This window comes from Oryx dammah, unplaced genomic scaffold, assembly GCF_014754425.2.
Source record: "Oryx dammah isolate SB20612 unplaced genomic scaffold, SCBI_Odam_1.1 HiC_scaffold_29, whole genome shotgun sequence".
Classification (NCBI taxonomy): domain Eukaryota; kingdom Metazoa; phylum Chordata; class Mammalia; order Artiodactyla; family Bovidae; genus Oryx; species Oryx dammah.
Window position 1 is genome coordinate 43,340,257 of NW_024070213.1, and position 20,792 is coordinate 43,361,048.

The 20,792-nt window shown below is 51.9% G+C and overlaps 1 protein-coding gene and 1 non-coding gene across 3 annotated transcripts; both read left to right on the forward strand.

Annotated features, from left to right (window-relative positions):
• Nucleotides 1-517: 517 nt before the first annotated feature.
• Nucleotides 518-19,909, forward strand: LOC120858569 (parvalbumin alpha). 2 transcript variants are annotated; one of them, XM_040234708.1, is made up of 5 exons: nt 518-618; nt 2,929-2,996; nt 4,669-4,801; nt 6,070-6,179; nt 19,678-19,909. In XM_040234708.1, the coding sequence occupies exons 2-5, from the start codon at nt 2,936-2,938 to the stop codon at nt 19,704-19,706; spliced, it is 333 nt and encodes a 110-aa protein (XP_040090642.1). In that variant the 5' UTR covers nt 518-618; nt 2,929-2,935; the 3' UTR covers nt 19,707-19,909. The 2 variants fall into 2 exon arrangements, with proteins under 2 accessions (XP_040090642.1, XP_040090641.1); XM_040234707.1 differs by lacking the exon at nt 518-618 and adding an exon at nt 2,441-2,521.
• TRNAE-UUC lies at nt 16,227-16,299 on the forward strand. The gene has a single exon. It is a non-coding gene; the product is annotated as a tRNA-Glu (tRNA).
• Nucleotides 19,910-20,792: the final 883 nt, after the last annotated feature.

Below are 20,792 nucleotides of genomic sequence, written 5' to 3' on the forward strand. Positions count from 1 at the left end.
TCTAGGAGGCACTAGGTCATCTTATGAAAATGCTGGGTCCACTCCCTGCTCCAGCCCACAGCTCTGAGTAGTCAATTGCAGAACCCCTAGCCTGTCTGTTTGCTTCACTCATGCAAGAGCAAGAGGGAGACAGGCCTGCACTTCAAGGCTGGAGGGAAAAGATTGGGTAGAAATAGGAGTCTAACCAGCCCCATGCATGGAAGACAGTTCCTATTCCATCCCTCTGCTCGAGTGCTCTCTTTCCTTCCTTGTGGGATTTTGGAGCCTGGCGATGTTACTGGCATCTAGGGTGTTCATGGAAGACTTCGTGGAAGAGGAGAGCCCTGCTTGAGCCTCAGTTTTGGGTGCTGGAGGGAGGCAGGGACTAGGGGTTATTAATAGGCCTGGCTCGAGGGGCACAGGGAGGGTGAATGTGATATAGACACCCAGCACCCTGGTTGGGAAGTACCCGACACCGGAAGGGGAGGGGGCTGGGAACAGAGGGGAGCGCCACCTCCCAAAATAGCCAGAGCAGAAGCCTATATAGGTGGCCATCCTCCCCCAGGCTCACTGCCTGACGGGACCTCCCACCGGCCCAACCTTTCCGTCCAGGTTCCAGCCCTCCACCCCCTACCTGAGGTGAGTGGCAGCCATGGGGCTGGACGAGGATGGGGGGAGGAGGGGCGGGATAGCCACATGTCCCCTTCCCTCCCAGAGACACAGGCTGGGCTGGTGACACAGGCTGAGAGGCGAGCAGCCATGGAGTTCAGGGCTGAGAGTACAATTCCTGGAGTCTCCATCCTAACTCTTGGTGTGACCTGAGGCAAATTCCTCCCACTGGCTAAGCCCACCTACAGAACAAGACGGGTGGAGTCAGACATCTGTGGACTCAGGTGAGGCGGCTCTTGCCTGGGCAGAGGACACAGGAGGAAGGGGTATGGAGGGCCGATGGGCTGACCTAACGACATCATCTGATGCTCTGGCTGAGTGGACTATGGCGTCCAGTTAATGGGAAGCTTCTGCAGCAGGGAGAGATAGAAGAAGCAGCAGGGAAGGATGGGGCTGTTGAAGTCCAGCCTCTGCCAAGGGGTCAGTGTTTGGGGACTCCGCGGAAGCTGATCTGAGGCTGAGACACGTGGGACCTGATTGGTATGGTCCTGGGCACTGGCAGAGCCCCATGCAGTGGGTCACTGGACTTGACGTTGGTAGAGCTGGGGTTGGATCCCTCTGATCCATTGCCTTGCTGTGTGTTTTTATGCCACTCGCTGACTCTCTCTGGTCTCAGTTTCCCCACTAGTTTAGCATAAGGATCCCTCAGCTGGGGAAGCAGATTTGCCAACAAGGCTCGTGAAGTGAGCTGAGCCTGGGGCTTGAGATGATAACACAGAAGCCCAGCATCTCCAAGTTAAAAGGCCAGTCAAGGCAGAAGCAACAGGGGCAGCTGAGGGGTCCAGGGATGGCCTCACACAGTGAGAGATCAGGACAGGAGCTGCAGCCTCAGTGCCTTAGAGACCAGCTGGCGGGCTGTCTCCTGAAGGAGCTGACTCACAGAGAAGGGGGCCCACTGGAGCCAGGAGCATCCTAATGTTCCCAGGAAGGGCAGCCGTCCAACACCAAGCTAGGGAGACAGTGTCGACAGTGAGTGCCAGGGAACCTGGGCTACAGGGTAGCAAGGCAGCTCTCCCTAGCTCCTCCACCAAGGAACACTATCTTAGCCCCGCCCACCTGCCCACACCTGAAGTCAGAGTGTTGAGAATCCACCACAAAGGACCACTCGCATACCATCAACAAAGTGGAGGGAGACTGAGGCCCAGGGACGGCGAAGGTCACAACCCAAGGTGACATAGGGACTTACTGCAGCCCCAGATCTTGAACCCAGGGCTCCTGACTCCTTGTCCAGTGCTCTGCACACTTTAGAGACAGCTGGTTGCAGCCTGAACCCTCAGGGAACCCTGGGAAAGACAGCAATCAGTCTGGCTGCATAAAGATCAGGTAGTGTCATGTTTCCAACAGATGAAGTTGGGGCCATAAAACCTGTGTCTCAGAAGTGTGGTGTGAGGGCGGCACCAGCTCCCCAAGAGTGGGCCTTGAAAGTGCATAGAGGGCAAGAACCTTCTGCCACCCTCCCCTCCCCCATACGGTTTATAGGGGCAGGAGGAGTCCAGACCCTCATGATACTTTGGCTCAGGAGACCAGGAAAGCAAGTAGTTAGTGGGGATCCAAGAAGGGTTCTTTGAAAAGTCAGACTATGAAAAAAAAAAAATCAGTTTCTGTATTCCGAGTTCCTGACCAGATGTGGGATGGGGCACCCGTAGAGGGCCCTAGCTGCACCGGCCTATCCTTGCCACCTCACCTCCCAGTGGGTCAGGTTTCCAGACCTCAGCGCTCAGATTCTGCAGCATAAATTTGCATCCAGGACAGACAGCGGAGGCAGAGGTAGGACTGGAGAGAGAATGGGAGTAGGGCCAAGGGGCCCACGAGGATGTAGACCTGGCCCCTGTCGGTCCAGTATACTCCCCGAAGAGGCCGGACATCCTCGGAGGTGCGGGGATCCCAGACCCTACGTCGCACCATGCCGGCGCTTCCTGCTTGCCCTTGACGGCAGGAAAACCCTCCAACTGGGGAAGCGGGCGCCCTTTAAATTCGAGGTTGCCCCTTCCCCTGGAGCCCCGGCTGCAGCCCCTGGGGTCCCAAGGACCCCCGGCAGGGCGGGGCGGGGCGGGAGCGGCGGCGGGACCGTGCGCCCGCCGACTAGCCCGGCCCGCACAGATCGCCGGCTCCGCTGGACTGAGCCGCTGTGGCTGCTCGCCGAGCCCCGCGCCCCCTGGCTCTGTGCCAGGCCGGCGGGCGTGCGCCCGGCGCGCGGCACTGCAGCGCAGGTCATATGAGCAGAAATGATGAGAAAAGCACTTTTTAATCTTTTCGCACTTGCTCTGCCCGCTCAAACAGTTGCAGGATGTCGATGACAGACTTGCTCCACGCTGAGGACATCAAGAAGGCAGTGGGGGCCTTTACCGGTGAGCAGCGCGCTCCCCTCCGCATCCCCCTCCCCTCATCCATCTCCCTGGCCCCTGCACCCCCGTGGGTCCCGCGGCTGGCCAGTCTTCCCCGGCGCTCCTATGCTCACGCCTTCCGCCCCGGAGCTAGCGGAGCGTGGAGGAGGGTCCACGGCACTACCCAAACTTGGCCCCGGCGGCACCTGGCGCAAGCAGCGGGCTAGGAGGCCGGGCTCCCTGCCGGACAACCGAAACTCTCGGGCGCCAAAGGCTGGGTAACCGCGCTGCGAGGACTCAGGTCCCAGACCAAGGGCGAAGACCGGGGTGGAAAGCGGGACCTCTGGGTCCTTGTAAGCGCTCGGGGCTTTTTCAAGGCACTTGGAAGGGCCATAGGTGCGCATGTTTCTCTCCCCGCGACCCCTTTCCGGAGAGGGCTCTTTTCGCCCAGCTACTCCTTGCTGGTTTCCTGAATGTCCAAGTCCCTTCTCTGGGGCTCAGAGCCCACCCCGCTCAACGGATCTGCGAGGGAGCGAGATGACCTTCCCCAAGCTGGCGCTCTGCTCTGCTCAGCGCTGCGCGCAGAGCATCCTCCGCGCTTGCAACTTCCAGCCTCCTCAGGCACCAAGAGAAGGGAACGGATAGTCTCATGCCTCTGAGCTGCCCTGGACTTGAACGCTTAGCTGCTTAATTAAGTTCCTCCTCCCTCCTGTCCCCCAGATGGGGAAACTGAGGGAGGCAGAGGGTTAGAAACTTGCCCAAGGTCACTTCGCAGGGCAGAAGGGGGATGAGCACGGGGGTCACCTCGAGGTGGTGTCCCCATCCCCCTCCATCTAGTGTCTGAGGTGGACAGAGCAACTTTCCTCCCCTCCAGCCCAGGGAGGATACCTTGACTCTCCATAGGATTGCTCCTACACCACCCCACCACCCCCGACACACGTTACTTGGTCTAAGGTCGCCTACTTTCCCAGGCTGTCCTTTAAACAGAGCTCAGGGTACAGAATATTGAAGGGAGGCTCCCTTCCTTTCTGCTTGGCACTCCATCCCCTGGGCATGAAGCCTCCCTCCCAGAGCCCTGCGATAGCCCACCCACTTCTCCTTGGCCCATCTTGTCCCTCTGAGAGGAAACCTAACTGGGAATTCTTGGGGAGACTTGCAGCACCCGCCCCCACTCCCACCGGAATGGCTTTCTGCAGCAAAGCCAGGACTTCTGTGTCCTCCCCCTCCTCCTCCTACTATGTGACCTTGAGAGAAACTTGTCCTCTCCGTGTTGATTTTCTGGCCACACAACCCATGGCCAAGAAAAAAGTCTCCCCTCCTCCCCAACAACAGACACACATCTTAGTCACTCTTCCTCCAATTCCCGTGCCCACCCCCACTCAGCCACCACCCAAAAGTCTTCATGGAAACCTCTCTGCCTTCAAATGCTACCCCTACCCTTAGCGAAAGGTATAGTGGAAGGTGGAGGGAGGTGGGGAGCCAGGGAGATCTGGGTGCAAGCCCCTCTCTGCCGTCCCTGGCTGTGCGACCTTGGTCCAAGACCCCTTGCCTGGTCTGGACTCCCTCAGCCCTGTCATGGAGGTGTAGCTCCTCCATCCCCCAGGACTGGCCCAGCTGTGACACCCCCATTCTCCCACCTTTTCCAAGGACCCTTCTCTGTCCTCATTTTAACACCCTCCTCTCCATCTCCCAACAGCTGTCGACTCCTTCGACCACAAAAGATTCTTCCAGATGGTCGGCCTGAAGAAAAAGAGCCCAGAAGACGTGAAGAAGGTATTCCATATCCTGGATAAAGACAAGAGCGGCTTCATCGAGGAGGAGGAGCTGGGGTAAACTGAGGCCTGCAGGGACGGATCTGTGGCTCTGGGGGAGGGAGCAGGGTGGGGGTTGGGACGCTTGCTTCCAAGTTCCTATCTGTCTGCCCTGCTCTCTGCACCCGTCACAGAAAAGAACCATCTGCTGTTGCTTCTGGAAGAATAAAATCCTCTGCAGAAAGTGCAACTAACTAGGTTAAATTATAGCCACTTAATATTGCTAATGGAATGATGCTACTTAATAATTTAATACAAACTGAGAGGCACTTTTTCTCATTGCCTAACACCATAGCCAAGACAGAGAGCGCTCCCTTGAGTATTTCATTGATTTTCATTCCTCTAAAAGCCACTTTCTGCCATCCCACAGACCCCTGCCCTTCTGTACCAGGACAGTTAGAACAGTTCTGGGCATTTCATGGGGTACAGAACCAGCTTTGAGGGGTCAAGAGTCCCGGGAGCAAGGCAGAGAAGGTTATGACTAGGAGAAGGCAAAATGACATCAGCAAAAATCCTCCCACCATAACCCTCTCGGCCACCTGGCCCATGTCTGCCAATCCAGCTGTGCTTTATGTAACTCTCTGGCCAAGATTGCCTCGAATTTTGTCAGGAAGAGAAGGGGGAGGGTGTGGAGAGGGGCCTTTCAAGTAGAGACTTCCCCAGCCATCCTGCCTCTCCCCTAAGCCATCTCACAAGGGTACCCTTTGTCTAGATCCTGTGCCTCTACCTTCCCATGCCCAGTGTGTATATGCTTGCACACACACGTGCAAAGTCTGACTTCTATTTATCCTCCAGGCATCACTTAATCCAGGAAGCCTCCCCTGACTCTTCCCTCTCCCTCAGTGGGATGGATGCACCATTCAAGCAACTGCTTTCCACTTCCCACCATTGCATCTATCACACTGTGTGGCCTCTCTTGGAATACTTGACTTCCTCCCTGTTTTTTAACTTGGCTTCCAAAGACCACCTCTATGCCCCCATTTCTAGCATGGCCCTGGCTCAGAGAAGATACCCTGGTATTTGTTTTGTTGACTGAATAAATAAACAAACGCAGGTGCCCTAGCAGAAGTGAGGGCAACCCTTTGCTGAGGACAGCCTGTCCTTCTCTGCACACCCATCCGTGAAGCACAGCCATGGTGGGGCTGCCTGGCCCAGCACCATGACATGCGTGTTCCCTGCTCACCCTCCTCTTCGAGCCTTCTGCTTCCCCTGTGCAGATGCCAGCCCACCATCCACAAGGTGACCCTCACCTGATTCCCTCCCCTTTTCTCCCTTTCCTCCTCCAGATTCATTCTGAAAGGCTTCTCCCCAGATGCCAGAGACCTGTCTGTTAAAGAAACCAAGATGCTGCTGGCTGCTGGAGACAAAGATGGAGATGGCAAGATTGGGGCTGATGGTGAGTACCCGTGACCTGGGCACATCGTGGATCCTGGGATGTTTGGATGCCAAGAACTCAGAGCTATGTCCCTCCATCATGAGAATGGGAGGGGGGAGTCCCACAGTCCCCAAGATTCGAAGAAAAATGGCAATCCATGAGGTCTAAGAGCTCTGTCATGTAAGCCAGGCAAAGAAAAAATTGGTATTTTTTCTAGATTTGAACAACCCCCAAGGGATAGATCTTTTTTTTTTTTTCCTCTCTCTCTCTGCTGTATAAGGAATCCAGAGAATTGGGGATATTTTCTGAACTTTGTCTGCACTTCTGCTTGGGTTCTGGTCACAGCTCTGCCCAAATGGGCTCTGTGACCTTGGGCAGTCTCTCTCCTACTCTGGGCCTCAGCCTCCCATCTGTAACCCAAGGAGATGAGGCCATCTGATCCCCAAGGACCCTACTGGCTTCACATTCTCAGATTCCAGGGATGGAAATTCTTTCCTCTCCTCAGCATCTTGTCTTGGGTGTCCTGTAACTTCAAGTTTCAAAACCTGTTTTGGCTTCACCCAGGTATACCATTCCAGCATTGTAGGAGAGCCAGAGGGGCGGGAGGTGGGGCGGGGGGGAAACAACCAGCCAGGGATCAGCTGGGAATTGGGAAAAGAAACATCCAGCCTGACCTTGCTTTTTGAGCTTTGTTTTCAGGACAGGCAAGGGGTTGGTGGTCCACCCTCCCACACCCTTCTCCATTCAGAGCTGTCCAGCATTCATTTCCCAGCACCTTTATCTTTTGTAGCATCACAACATCCTTAAGAATCATCTCCATTTTGCAAAGGGGCAAACTGAGGTTGAAGGTGCTTGACCTGCTCAGTGAGGTAGGACATAAGTGTGGAGTGAGGATTTAGAACCAAGTAGCTCTTTCCAATTGGAGAAGGCAATGGCACCCCACTCCAGTACTCTTGCCTGGAAAATCCCATGGACAGAAGAGCCTGTTGGGCTGCAGTCCCTGGGGTCTCGAAGAGTCGGACACGACCGAGCGACTTCACTTTCACTTTTCACTTTCATGCATTGGAGAAGGAAATGGCAACCCACTCCAGTGTTCTTGCCTGGAGAATCCCAGGGACGGGGGAGCCTGGTGGGCTGCCGTCTATGGGGTCGCACAGAGTCGGACACGACTGACGCGACTTAGCAGCAGCAGCAGCAGTTCTTTCCAACATGCTACACCACATTTGCGCCAGTCCTAATGATGGTCCCTTCTGCCAATTTAGAAGGAAACTGTATTAAATGCTTAGGCTCTGGGCCCATGCTGTCTGGGTTCAAATCCCAGTCCAGCCACTTTCTCACTGTGTGATTTGGGGCAATTCAAGTAACTTCTTAGGCTTCAGTTTTCTCATCTCTGAACTAAAGATAATGATGCTTGCTATCTCGTTGGATTGTCAGAGGATTACCTGTATTAATGAGTGATGTGTATAGAACAGTGGCACAGAGAAGTGCTATATACATGCCTGTTTAATTTTTTTTAATAGCAGCTAGGTTGCATTCATCCTTTTATACTCAGTGTCTAGCCCACACCCAGCCCACACTTAATACACATTTGTTGCTGGAGTATGAAATCCAGCCTCCTATGCTCTCCTTGCTCTCTGCTCTTCACCAGTTGTGACCTTGACCATGAGCTCTCCACACCTAAGTTCCTGCATCTGACAAAGGGAGAGCACAGTTTTATCCTAAGACCTGCCTGGGCTCATTGTAAAAATTAAGTGGCTAGAGACACAAAATTGCCTTGGGAAAGGTACAAGGATTCTGAACATGGACATAGTTTATTAAAGTTTTATGCCAGAAATGAGAATGGAGGAACTCTAACAAGGTCAGAAGCAATGAGTCGCCTAGCCTCCCGTTGGCAGCTGCCCTTCCTGGGTCTGGGAAGGAGGGAGGTGGTTTTAAAGGAACCAGAGCAGAGGGTGCTGGTGGGAAATGTGTGGCTGGTTCAGGTAATTGCAGTGAATGGCACATCTCCCCACACCCCCATCCTCACCGGGTCACTTATCAGACAGTTCCACCCAGAACCTGGTTCCAGCGATGACCCCAAGCCAGGCCTTTGGACCTCCTTCCCATTTTTATTTGCAGCCAATATGCTACAGCTCAGAAGCCCTAGGCAGGGTCTTCATGGCTGGCTGCCCACAGGCAACCTACACAATGAAGAAAAACCAGGCCAGATCCTGGCCTCCCTCCCTTTCTCCCTCATTTTCTCCCTCCCTCCTCCCCTGCCCAATGCAGATCTTAAAGCCCTAATTCAACTCTTCCATCAGACCAAAAAGATATTTACTGAGTAGCAAATATCTACAGTACCAGGCAGTGGAGGAGGCAAAGAGGAATTAGACCCACAACTTCCTGGCTGGGCATCTCTGAGCCCTGATTTCCTGACATGACAACACATAACTCACTGGGATTTTGTGAGGATTCTATGGCAGTGTGGAGTGCACAGCACAGTAAGTACTCAGTAAACAGTGGCTGTAATACTATTGCTATTCTATCTGCTCAATGCTTACAGCTCTATGATACAGACACAAACACAGGGTAAATACCAGGCAGAGGCCGGGAGGTGCATACGATCTCTGCAGAAGGGAGACAGTGGGCACTGGTGCAGACTAAAGACCATGGGCAAGTCTGCCACAGGCCAAGGGGCAAGTGGAGGGAGGTCCAGGCGAGGGCTGGGTATCAGTCAGCAAAGGCACGAAGGCTGGGAGGTTTAGGGCCTGTTTACAAAGGGACTAGAAGTTGGCTTGCTGAGGGTGGGAGGCAAGAGAGAATGATTACCAGGCTGAACAATGTGCGTCCGGTCTGAAGCTGGACTCTGCACACACGTCACTCCATGTGGCCTCAGGATGGCAGGGGCCACAGATGCAGATGTAGGAAGAGCGGCTCCAGGGCCCAGGGTGACATTGGGGCCAAACCTGGGTCTGTCTGCCAGCACAGTCCAGGCTCAGGCGAACCTGGTGAAAGTGTGGGAGTCAGGGCAGAACAGAAGAGAGGGCGAGAGATGAAATGGGCAACAAGAACAGGTCACCCTGAGGTGGGAGGCCACATCTGGTACTCTGGAGATGAGAGGATGAAGACACGCATCCCCGCTTCTGCCCCCGTGCACCATACTCTTTCTGGAGGGCGACAGGAAGGATGGGTGTGATGGAGCCCAGTAAGCAGCGGGATGAGAGAAAGAGCCCTCCGTGGGCCCAGAATTTTCTATTTTAGGCTCTCTGCTTTGCTGCCTACTCCCTCTCAAGGCCAAAGAATCTAAGCCCTGTCCACCAGCTGGAGGACGCCTTCAGCTCTTGGTGGGACTTGGGACAATTCATGGAACTTTGGTGCCTGCTCTTAACATCAGCAGTCAGATGACTGGCCAATCCTGGGGTCTCTTCAATCCCTGGGACTCCCCACGTGCCTCAGTGCATACACCCCTAGACAGAGGGCCAGGTTGGCAGCTAGCTCAGCTGTGTGACCTTGAGTAAGAACAGCAGTGACATCTAACTCCAAGGAGCCCCCTGTGTGCCACACACTGTGCTTAGCGTTTTACTCATTTCATCTCCCCAGCTTCTTTGAGGATACTACTCCTATCCCCATTTTACAGATGAGGACACTGAGTCTCAGAGACGCTAAGGGTTTGCCTAGGAAGAGAACAAGGTCAAGATCTGAGTTCAGGTCTGTCTGGATCCAAAGCAAGTGCTCTGTGCTGCCTGCTTCATCCATTCATTCATTCCAAGTCAAAAGGCATCTACCATAGATGACTTTATTTATTGACTTATTGCTTCTCTCTTCCTCTGGGATGGATGTCAGCTCCACAAAAGCAGGAACTTTGGTTCAACTCTGACCCCAACACCTAGAACAGAGCACATAGTAGGGGCAAAAGAAAAGTTCAATGAATGAATGAATGAATGAATGAATGAATGTATATGTGTCCAGCCTGGGGATACAATGAGGAAGAAGTGTGGTGTCTAGGGAGCGGTCCTCAGGCTAAGGGTGGAGGCCCGTTTTTGGCTGCGGGCTTCCATGTAGCAGGTGCCTGGGGCTTCCAGAACCAGGGGTACTGCCTCCATCTCTAGCTGCTTGCCCTTCTACAGGTGAGTGATATTTACCAGGTCCTTAAGGATCCCAGACTGATGAGAGTGGGTGGAAAGACAAAGTTCTCATTATAACCCTTTGCTTTCCTGTCTCTCAGGGAAAGAGATGGGAAAGTAAAGTCAAGGAAGTTTCCTTACTTCCGGGAAGCTCAAAGACTTTTATAGATGTGGTCAATTGATTCTCGACAGCCACCTTTGAAAGCCTGGTGCAGAGCTGGTAAAGGGGAGAGTTAAAGTAGAAAAGGAAGGAGAAGCTGGGCAGAAGATGGAAGATGCCCCAAAATCCAGGCATCAGTAACAGGCAAGACTAAGAAGTGTCAGGTCCCTTCTCAAGTACTTGTCCTCCCCCACCGTGGGTCTCCAGCAGCACCCAGCCCACAGCACAGATGGCTGGGCCCCGTCCTCAGGGCTCCTGCTTCCTTAGGTCCAGGGTAGAGCCCAAGCGTTTGCATTTCTACTGAGTTCCCACGTGGTGTTCATGGTCCGGGGACCACACTTTGAGTACCACTGCCTTATGATCATCCTAGAAAGTAGATGCCATCACTCTTCTGGTTTACGGATGAGGAAGCTGAGGCACTCAGCAGTTAAGGAGCATGCCCGGGGTCACTCAATAGCAGAGTCAAAGCTGAGACTCAGAGATCCCAGCAGGACCCTCTGCCACCCTGCATGTGTCCACAGTCTGGGTTCTCTGTACCCAATCCCTGCCCGCATGGGTGGGCAGGCTGATGAGAAGAGTGGGCACCATTCGTGGGCACTTCCTTCAGGCCTCACAGCAGCATCCCAAGATGTGCTCTCATTGTACAGACAGAGAAGGGAAGGGAGTACAAACCAAGGCCCAGGGAAGTGAGTGGCTTACCCAGGATCACACAGCTACTCAGGACTGGGGACCTGCTGCAAGCCTCGACACTCTCTCACCAGCACTCCCCCGCCCCACACTGTAAACAGGAACTGCATACCCCATGTACATACACCCACACACAGCAATCCTAGTTAGTTTCCTGAAACCTGATCCCAGTGGCAGATCCCGTTTCCTATGCTTCAGGCATGGTCCACTCAAGAGCCCATGGTTTGCTTTTTGCTTCCATGGCTGAGAAATTAAGTCACAACGATTGCCTGACCCTTGAAGTTGGTTCCATGTGCCTGAAGGCATTTGCCTTTTCTGCTTCCTTCTGGAAAAAAATCTGTTCTCTTTTATCCTTAAGTAGCCTATTTAATGGGCGAAGGCAATGGCACCCCACTCCAGTACTCTTGCCTGGAAAATCCCATGGACAGAGGAGCCTGGTGGGCTGCAGTCCATGGGATCTGGAAGAGTCGGACACGACTGAGCGACTTCACTTTCACTTTTCACTCTCATGCATTGGAGAAGGAAATGGCAACCCACTCCAGTGTTCTTGCCTGGAGAATCCCAGGGTAGGCTGCCATCTCTGGGGTTGCACAGAGTCAGACACAACTGAAGTGACTTAGCAGCAGCAGCAGCCTATTTAATGTGGGAGGCAAGAGGGAAGGAGTAAGCCCTCAGGCTGAAACTCCTGAAGTCAGGCAGAAAACACAACCTGTAGAGTGTGAGTTATTGGCAGTGTGAATAGTCAAACCTTCTCCCCTCTCTGGGCATCCATGTCCTCATCCCAAAGTGGGGATAAAAATAACCACTTTCAAAAACTGCTGTGAGAGTTAAGTGAGTACTCTGGAAATGATTCTTTTCCTCTTGTCTCATGTGCTTTTTCTTGTGAGTGCTAAGTCGCTTCAGTTGTGTCTGACTCTGTGTGACCCTGTGGTCTATAGCCCACCAGGCTCCTGTGTCCATGGGATTCTCCAGGCAAGAATACTGGAGTGGGTCACCATTCCCTCCTCCGGAGGATCTTCCCAACCCAGGGATCAAACCTGCATCTCTTATAAGCTACCTCAAAATCCTTTGGAAATAGTGGAATACCCACCCTCAAAGGAAACGAAACCGAGTCTAAGACGGGAAGAATGTGAGAAGGACAAAAGGAGAGTCCTGCCCGCCTCCCTGTAATTCCAGCCCTCCAGCCCCTATGGGGTTTGATTTCCAAGACAGGCAGGAGGGGCACACCAGGACCAATCCTCAGCCTTGATGGCAGAGCCCCAAGGCGTGCAGTGTTTTGTCCTATTTCATTGCCTCCTCACCCGGGCTCAATACAGTCTAGGGGACGGAGTCTGTGATCCCCAGTGAGAGACGTGAAAACAGGCCCCGCAGATGTGAAGCGTCAAAATCACACAGCAAGCCCTTGGCCGAATGGAACCTGGATGTCCTGACTCTGCCACTCCCTCCAACAGGCTGAGCTGGGACATTTGAGTTATAAATGGTTTCTGTGCTTAGCAAGATGCTTGCTTTTATTCCCGTGTGGACTCTCCCTAACTCCCAGCCTTATGCTGCACTAGATAAGATTTAGCCAAGGGAGGGTAGGCAGCACTTCTTATATAACCGCCCTCCTGCCAAAAGGAACAGCAGCAAGGGGGGAAAGAAAGATGTCCCCTCTTCTGGCCCTGGAGGTTACAGCTTAATTCGGAACCCATCCTGCCATAAGCCAGGCCTGAGTTATAATCTTCCTGGCTGAGTGACGCTCGGCCTCAGTTTCCCTGTAAGTAAAATGGGGATAAGAAAGCTGGTGAGGATGAAGTGGGACAGCTCCTAGGGTGGTGCCTGGCTCAGAGGGTACCCCCAGCACTGTTCACCGACTCTTCACTGCCTTCCGCCTTGACCTCAAATGACCCAACCTCCCAGTCCTCTGGGGTGGGAAAGTGATCCCTGTTTGCAATACCGATTTATAAGAAACCCAGCCCAGGAGCTATTTAGAGGCAAGGTGATAAACCAGAGGCCTGCCTTCATCCTGCTCCTCACGACAGAGGGGAGGAAAGTGTCTTCCAGGCGCTGACTCCAAGTTCGTCTCACTTTCCCCTCAGGCTATCAGCGGGTACTGCGCTCACCTGTCAATAGCTTCTAATTTTGTCCAGCCCCCACAGTGCAGGGACCTGGGACAGACCTAATTAGGCTAATTTCAGTTTCAGAAGGGAAAGGAGAGGACTGAACCCGCCCATCCTCTGAGCCTTTGCCTGCTCCCTCCTCTGCTCACCCCCTACCTTTCCTCTCTTCCTGATCAGATGATGAGGACACCAGCCAGGTGGCCCCCTCGGGCCTCAGGTGAGGTTTCCTTGGCGAAGGTAGGGATGTACCTGAATTCCTCTGGGAGGAAGGGCTCTGGATGACCCCCTGCCCAAGAACCACTGTACCTCGTATAGTCCTCACTGTCACCCTACGAGGAGATACTCTCCTTGTCCCCATTTTGCAGATGCGGAAACTGAGGAGCAGAGAATGAGTGTCTGTGGACAGGCATATGAGGGATGGGACCCTAACTCTGATGGGATAGACAGTGTCAGAAACATGTATCACATCAGTGATTTGCTCTTTGGGCTTCCTGTATCTTCTGTCTGTTTCCATCTTCCTATCTTAGTCTCAGGACTTTTGTGATTACGGTTGTTATTTCAAAGCCCCAACCTGTCCCAGTGGTGCTGAGGAGATCCAAGGAACTAACATTTATACACCATCTCCTATATGCCAGGCATTTATCTGTATTTTCTCATTGAGTCTTCCCAAGAGCTGTGCAAGTGGACGTTATCATACCCATTGTACACATGAGAAAACTGAGGCTCAGAGAGGTAGGTAGTGACCTAAGGCCACCCAGCCCAGCCAGGATGTGATAGAACAAGACTCAGACCCAGCTTCCAGGATTGCTGGAAGGTTGTCAGCAAATGCCAGATGGGACAGGAAATGGCGGGGGCCGGGGAGGGTGGCAAGAAATAAAGGTGATGGGGCCATCTGTGGTGTCACCCACCCCCCACACCCCCTTGCCGGGCAGCAGCCAGGCATTTCATGGGTTTGGTTTTAAACTAGCTGGAGCTGTAGAAGCATCCTTTTCCCCGCTCCTGCTCGGGGTATGTGGGATCTTTGTTCCCCAACCAGGGATCGAACCAGCACCCCCTGCATTGGAAACCTGGAGTCTTAGCCACTGGACCACCAGGGAAGTTCTTGAGTTAGTTCTTGACCGCTAGGGAAGCATCTTGATAATAACAGCTACCAAATGCTGCGTGCTAGCTACAGATCAAGTCAGTGATAAGGGCTTTAGAGCTGCTTCCTCTGAACAGCCCAAGGAGCCACACTTTACAGATTAGGAAACTGAGGCACAGTGAGGGGAAGCACCTAGTCCCAGGTCACAGAAGCAAGAAATGGGAGTTGACGGTTGACTCCCAGCTCCTGTGCTCCACACTCCGGAGGGGAGCTGGAAAGGTGTCTTCTAGACCCAAGGCTGAGCAAATAAGAAAACCCAGACCTGGCAGGTTGAGGTGTCCTGTCCAGGGACATGAGTGAAGGCAGAACCAAGACCAGACCCCCATCCTCTGATGTCCATCCCCCCTGCCAGCCTTCTACTGCCAAATCACTTGACCTGGACTTTACAGAGTCTTTGTAGGTTTGCTTGTTTGTTTTTTTTTTTCTCAGGAGAGACCTAGAAGTTTTAAAAGAGACATTTTGGTAAGAAGGCTATTAGTTAATTGGCTGGTTCCTAAGAGCTCTGCCCTGAGAGCGGCACTAAAGGAACAGAAGCACTGACCCCTGCCCTTGATTTGTCTCCCAAGTGCCCCGCTGCCGGTTCTGGGAGGACAAAATTAGAATCCTGTGTTTTCTGCAAAAAGCCAGGGCATGTACTATTGTGACACCCTGACTGCTTCATGGGGGATCCTAGAGATCTGTTTTTAGAGGCTTTTGAAAACCTCATGGGTCGAAAACACCTCCATAGTCAGGCTCCAAAATGTCAGACATTCTACTGCTGGAGGGCCCCGTGGTTGGCGTCCCCTGATCCCCTTCACGCCAACTGCCCCAAATGCCATCTGGTGTGAAGGTGATAGGCTCTTTGCTGAGGAGCAGCCAAGAACCTGTCATTTCTAGGGTGAAGGTTGGGGGTGGCGTAGATGGAGGTCAGGAAATGGAAAGGACCAATTACCCCTCTTGACAATTACCCCATGATCAGGTGATGGTGGACAGACTCATGTCTCCTTTATTCCAGAAGAGAGTGACTCAATGCCTAAGGACAGGCTATGCGGGCTCCAGCCAGTTTCTCAGATCAAATGGCAGGTTGAAGCTAGAGAGATTTCATGCTTCCATCCAATGTGAGATACTAGCCTTCTCAGGAACAGCCTTTCTACATTCATGTAGGGGGTGTTCCTGAGACCACAGCCAAATCCCTGTTCCTGTCCCTTCTATGCTGCATGACCTTGAACTTGACCTCTTCAGGCCTCCACTTCCCCATCTATAAAATGGGAATCATCCCACTAGCCTCCTGGGTCTGTCGTGAGAATTATATGCAGAAAGTCAGCACTTGTTGAACACCTAAGGAGGACTCATGAGCCATGCGATCCATTCATCCATCTGTCCACCCATTTGGCATTTGTTTACAGGCATCTGCTGGGGGCCAGGTCTGTTCTGTTGCTAAGAGAGTTGTGAGCAAGAGGGATAGTGCCCCCTGACCCCTGGGGGTTTACACTGTGGTAGGGGGAGACTGAAAGAAATAAGCAATTACATAAGTAAGATAATTTCAGAGAGTGATAAGTACCATGAAGTAAATAAAAAACAGCTAATATGACAGTCATGGGGTGGCGATATTTGAGCTGGTGCCTGTGTTACTCTAGACCCAGGTCAAAGTAGGTCGGAAAGAGGGAAGTTTGAATCATGTCCTCTGTGCGATCTTGGTCATGCAACTGGACTGCAGCCTCAGTTTCCCCACCTATAAAATGCAGATAAAAGCCTCTCTCCCATGGAGGAAGTGAGAACTTAATGAGATGATAAATGCAAAAATGCTTCCCACGGAGGTGATAAAAATAAGAATTTTAAAATTCTATAAAAAAGGGCAATATTAATCGAAGTACTAATGGCAAAAGATATCTTGGGGCTTCCCTGGTGGTCCAGTGGTTAAGACACTGTGCTTTCAATGCAGGGGGCACAGGTTCAATCCCTGGTCAGGGAACTAAAATCCCACAGGTCTCACTGTGCAGCCAAAAAAAAAAAAAAAAACCATTTCAAAATAACCACCTGCCTTAGTAGGGTGCTGTAGGTTCAGAGGAGCCCCTGGTGAGAAAGCGGACGCTTTGATGCCTGGACTGTGGGAGGAATTTTTAGTGTTTGATGAGGGGTTCCATTCCCGACATTCACTGTGATCCCTTAGCCCACCACCCTTAGGGTTTTCAGGACGAGCAGGCGACCTCTCCCCCTCTCTCACCTCGATTTGATTCCCAGGCCCCCACTTCCAGGCCACCTGACCTTCCTGACCTCAGGGACTAGCTGGGGACAGGAGAGGGTGGTGTCCATTTCCCAGGTCAAATCCCCAAAAGACGAGGAGCCCTCCACCTGGCAGGGTCAATGGCAGGTCACTTCCATGATGATAGCATGTGTTGGTTTAAGTGATTTTGTTTTTTCACTTGGTGATTTTTTAAATCCTTCTAAATTTGTAGGTCCAACAATAGCCCTGCATCCCCAGTGATAACATTTTACATAACCATGTGCATTGAAGAAATTACCCTGGGAGGCTTTCACAGTATGTTTCATACCAAGCCTGGGGAGGACAGGACGAACCTCAGGGGAGCCCCAGATACCTCTTGTGGCCTTTTTGAAGCCACTTCTCATTCAGTTTTTTGTTTGTCTCTGACTAGGAATTGTTACTGCCCTCTCCCTTCACTCCAGGGCCAGACTGGGGAGCAGACGCCCAGCAAACAGGGCCAGCCTGAGCCTCAAAGCCTTCTCAGTCTCCACCTGTGCTGTCCCCGCATCACATCTGCGTTTCCAGAGGTGACGGGGCCTTACCTGAGGGTCCCCAGTGTCTGGCAGGCTGGGGACATGGCATCTCAGAGACACATACTGGAGAGGGTGGCCGACTCCTTCTGTCTTCTCTCGTTCCTTGGAGAGAAAAACAACAGGGAAGACTATCCTAAAGCAAATCTTCCAAATAAAGGTCTCAGAAGACCTGACTGCTGAGCAGAAACCCTACTGACCAGCACACGAGGACCCCACAGTTGAGAACACATGGAGCGGGGAGGGTAGAAGAGCTGCCAGAAGGGGCTGAGGCCTCCTGTGCACCAGCACTTCTCTTCTGACGGCCTCTGAGTCAGAAGCAGAGCTGTCTTTTACAGAGGATGCTAGTGGGGCTCAGAGAGGCTCAGCGCCTTGTCTAAGGTCACACAGCCCACAAGGGGAAGAGCCAGATTTGAGGGCCCAGGCCTCTCTAGCTAACCTTGTCTTATCATACAAGAGGCCAGCCCAGCACGACTACTGAGTCTTCCCCAAATACACACCGTTGCTTCCTGCCCTCCGAGACTGGACCCCTCCCTCTGCTTTCTCCTATGGGAATCCTGCATCTGCCTATATGCCTATATCAAAAGCCACCTTTTCTCTAAGGGTTTTGTTGATGCCTTAAATAGAAGGCACCTCTTCTTGCTGGGAACACAGAGTCTCTGTGCCTCTCCCATCTTTTCACAAACACATGTGGTCCCCTCGGTGTCAGATGCAGAGTCAAGAGGTGGGATGGAGGAAACAAAGCCTGAGAGGGTCCAATGCAGGAAGCAGACAGCAAGTGAATAAGCAAGAATAGACTCAGAAGTATTCTGAGAGTGGGGAGTGCTGTGAAGCTAATAAATAAATGTGATAGCAAAGAGGGTCTCAGTAGAGGTGGGTCACTGCTTGTACCAGAGGGGTCAGAGAAGGCCCCTTGAGAGGTGACATTTGAGCTGAGACCAGGTGAGTGAGAAGGGACTGGCCATGAGGCAGCCTGGAGAATGTACCAGGCAACAAGAATGGCAGGTGCAAAGATCCTGGGGTGTGAATGCCCTCAGCATGCTTGAGATTCAGAGAAAAGGCCAGCAGCACAGAGCTCTTCCTGATAATCATCTTCTTCCAGAAAATCCTATGGTGCGGAGACCATCTTGGACTCCCTTGCATCTCCCCTCATCTGGTTGCCCCATCCTTTGTTCATTTTAATGGAGTTGGATTTACTAGAAAGATGTCTGATTGCCCCCTGGTGCCAACACTGGTCTCTCTCTGACATCCTTAATATTAAGGCAAAGCAGGGCCAATGTACACTGCTGGGGAAGGGGGTGACCACCATGGACTGGCAGGCAAGCCCACATGGAGGGGTCTGGATCCCAGAGCTTGAATCCTCAGCCAATTACTACCTGAAGTCACTGAAAAGTCACTTCTGCTCTCTGGTCCTCAGTTTGCCTCTCTGTAAAACGGGGATAATAACTCCTAGTTCCCTAGTGTTTGTGATGATTAAATGAGGAGCTGTGTGAGACAGGGGCTTCCCAGGTGGCGCTAGTGGTTAAGAACCCACCTGCCAGTGCAGGAGACATAAGAGATGCAGGTTTGACCCTGGGTCAGGAAGATCCCCTGGAAGAGGGCATGGCAACCCACTCCAACATTCTTGCCTGGAGTATCCCAGAGGAATCTGGCAGGCTACGGTCCATGGGGTTGTAAAGAGTTGAACATGGCTGGAGCAACTTAGCATGCATGTGAGACAGAGCCCAGCTCATTCTGAGCACCAGGACACATTCACCCCTCTGAGCTGTGTACAGAAGTCACATGGTCGGTCTCCTCCAGGGCGTGGCTCGGTCCCCCAGAGGAGGAGGAGCACACAGCTGTTTCTGAACTTGGCTGTTCACCAGAATCACCTTTTGACAAATAAAATAACTCATCCCTCCCCAGACCTTCTGAGTCAAAAATTCTGTAGCAAGGGCCTAGGACTCTGTGTATTCTTAAGATTCTGCTGGTGACCCTCATGGGTTAAACCAAGGGGCTAAGAAAGAGCTCAGAAAAAGAGCTAAAAACTAAGCGCTAAGAAAGAGATCTGAAGCCTGGCTGTGCTTCTTTCTAGCTGTGTGACCCCATAGACCTTGCTGCACTCTGAGCCTCTGTTTCCTTTCCTCTCTGTAGAATGGGAATAATGATAAAATGCACATCATGGGATTTTTGTCAGTTAAATAAGCTGTTGTATATAAAGCACTTGGAAAACTGACTGGTATGTGATAAACATTCAGAAAACTCTCATGGCTGTTATTATTGTAGTTAGTATTACTAATAATTTGTGGGAGACATGACATCATGACACAAAAAGTATGGTAGGAGCATCATTTCCCATCTCACCTCATTCATTCGCTCATTCATTCATTCATCTCCATGCTCACCCCCTCCATTACTCTAGCTCTTTCTTCTGCAGCATATTTGAGAATCAAGAAAAAACACCATGCAGCAGAGCTGGAGGGTGGCAGGGGGGGTGTGTGTCTCCCCGTGGTCCGGTCCCAGCCAGTGCCCCAGGCCACCATCCCCCTCTGACTCACCTCTGTTGTTTTCTTTGCAGAATTTTCCACTCTGGTGGCTGAAAGCTAAGAGGCTCTGACTGCCCGGATCTTGCTCCTCTCTGCCCTGAACTCCCGATCTCAGCCCCTCTCGCTGCCCTGCTGCCTTTCTGTTCAGTTTGTTTATGTTATTTTTTACTCCCCATTCCCTGTGGCCCTCTCATGACACCAATCTTCTGGAAAATGACAGAGAAACAATAAAGGCTGTACCAATCAGATTCTGCTGCTGAAGGAGCAAGGTCTGGTAGGGTGTGGATCGTCTTTTGACTTTCCAGGTGGGGGTGGGGCAGGATATAGACAGAAAAGATGAAATGGAAGGGAAATTTACTGAGACCCTCCTCTGCCTTTGGTACATGGCTTGCCCATTCATTGCTGAAACCATCCATCAAGTAATTGATGAAATTCCCATTTTACAGATGCAGAAACTATGTCTTGGAGAGCAAAGTGATGTGTCTAAATCCACACAGTTAGGACTTGTGGATGGATGGATGGACAGATGGATGCTCATTATGACATTTTTGGTTACAAATGATAGAAACCCAACTCAAAGTGAAGCAAGCATAAAAGAAGAAAAAAAAACAAAGACTTGGTTATGTTCCTGAATAGTTCAGGAGCACACTTTCAGGAACAGCTGAATCATGGAACTCAAATGATTTCATCAGGATTAAGTCCTTCTCCCCCATCTCTGAGCTCTAGTTTTTTTTGTGCTGAATTTATTATCAGGCAGGCTCTCCCTCCTGATGGCAAGATTCCTCCAGGAACTCAAGGTGTACATTCAGAATATCAGTTTTTAAAAAAGAGCTTCTCTTTTACAATCACTCCAACAGAAGGCCCCAAATTTAGCCCTATTAATCCCAGCAGCTCGTATTTACTGAGCACTTATTCTGTGCTGAGCTGTTTCCATGATTCTATCTGTACAATTAAGTGGGGACCATTATTCTCTCCATTGTACAGGTGAGGAAATTGAGGCACAGGGAAGTTATTGGATTGGCCAAAAAGTTCATTTGGGTTTCTTCTGTGATATCTTATGGAAAAACCCGAGGAAATTTTTGGCCAACCCAATACATGTTTGCCTAAGATCTCAGTGTGAGTAAGTGGTGGGGCCAGGACCCCAAAC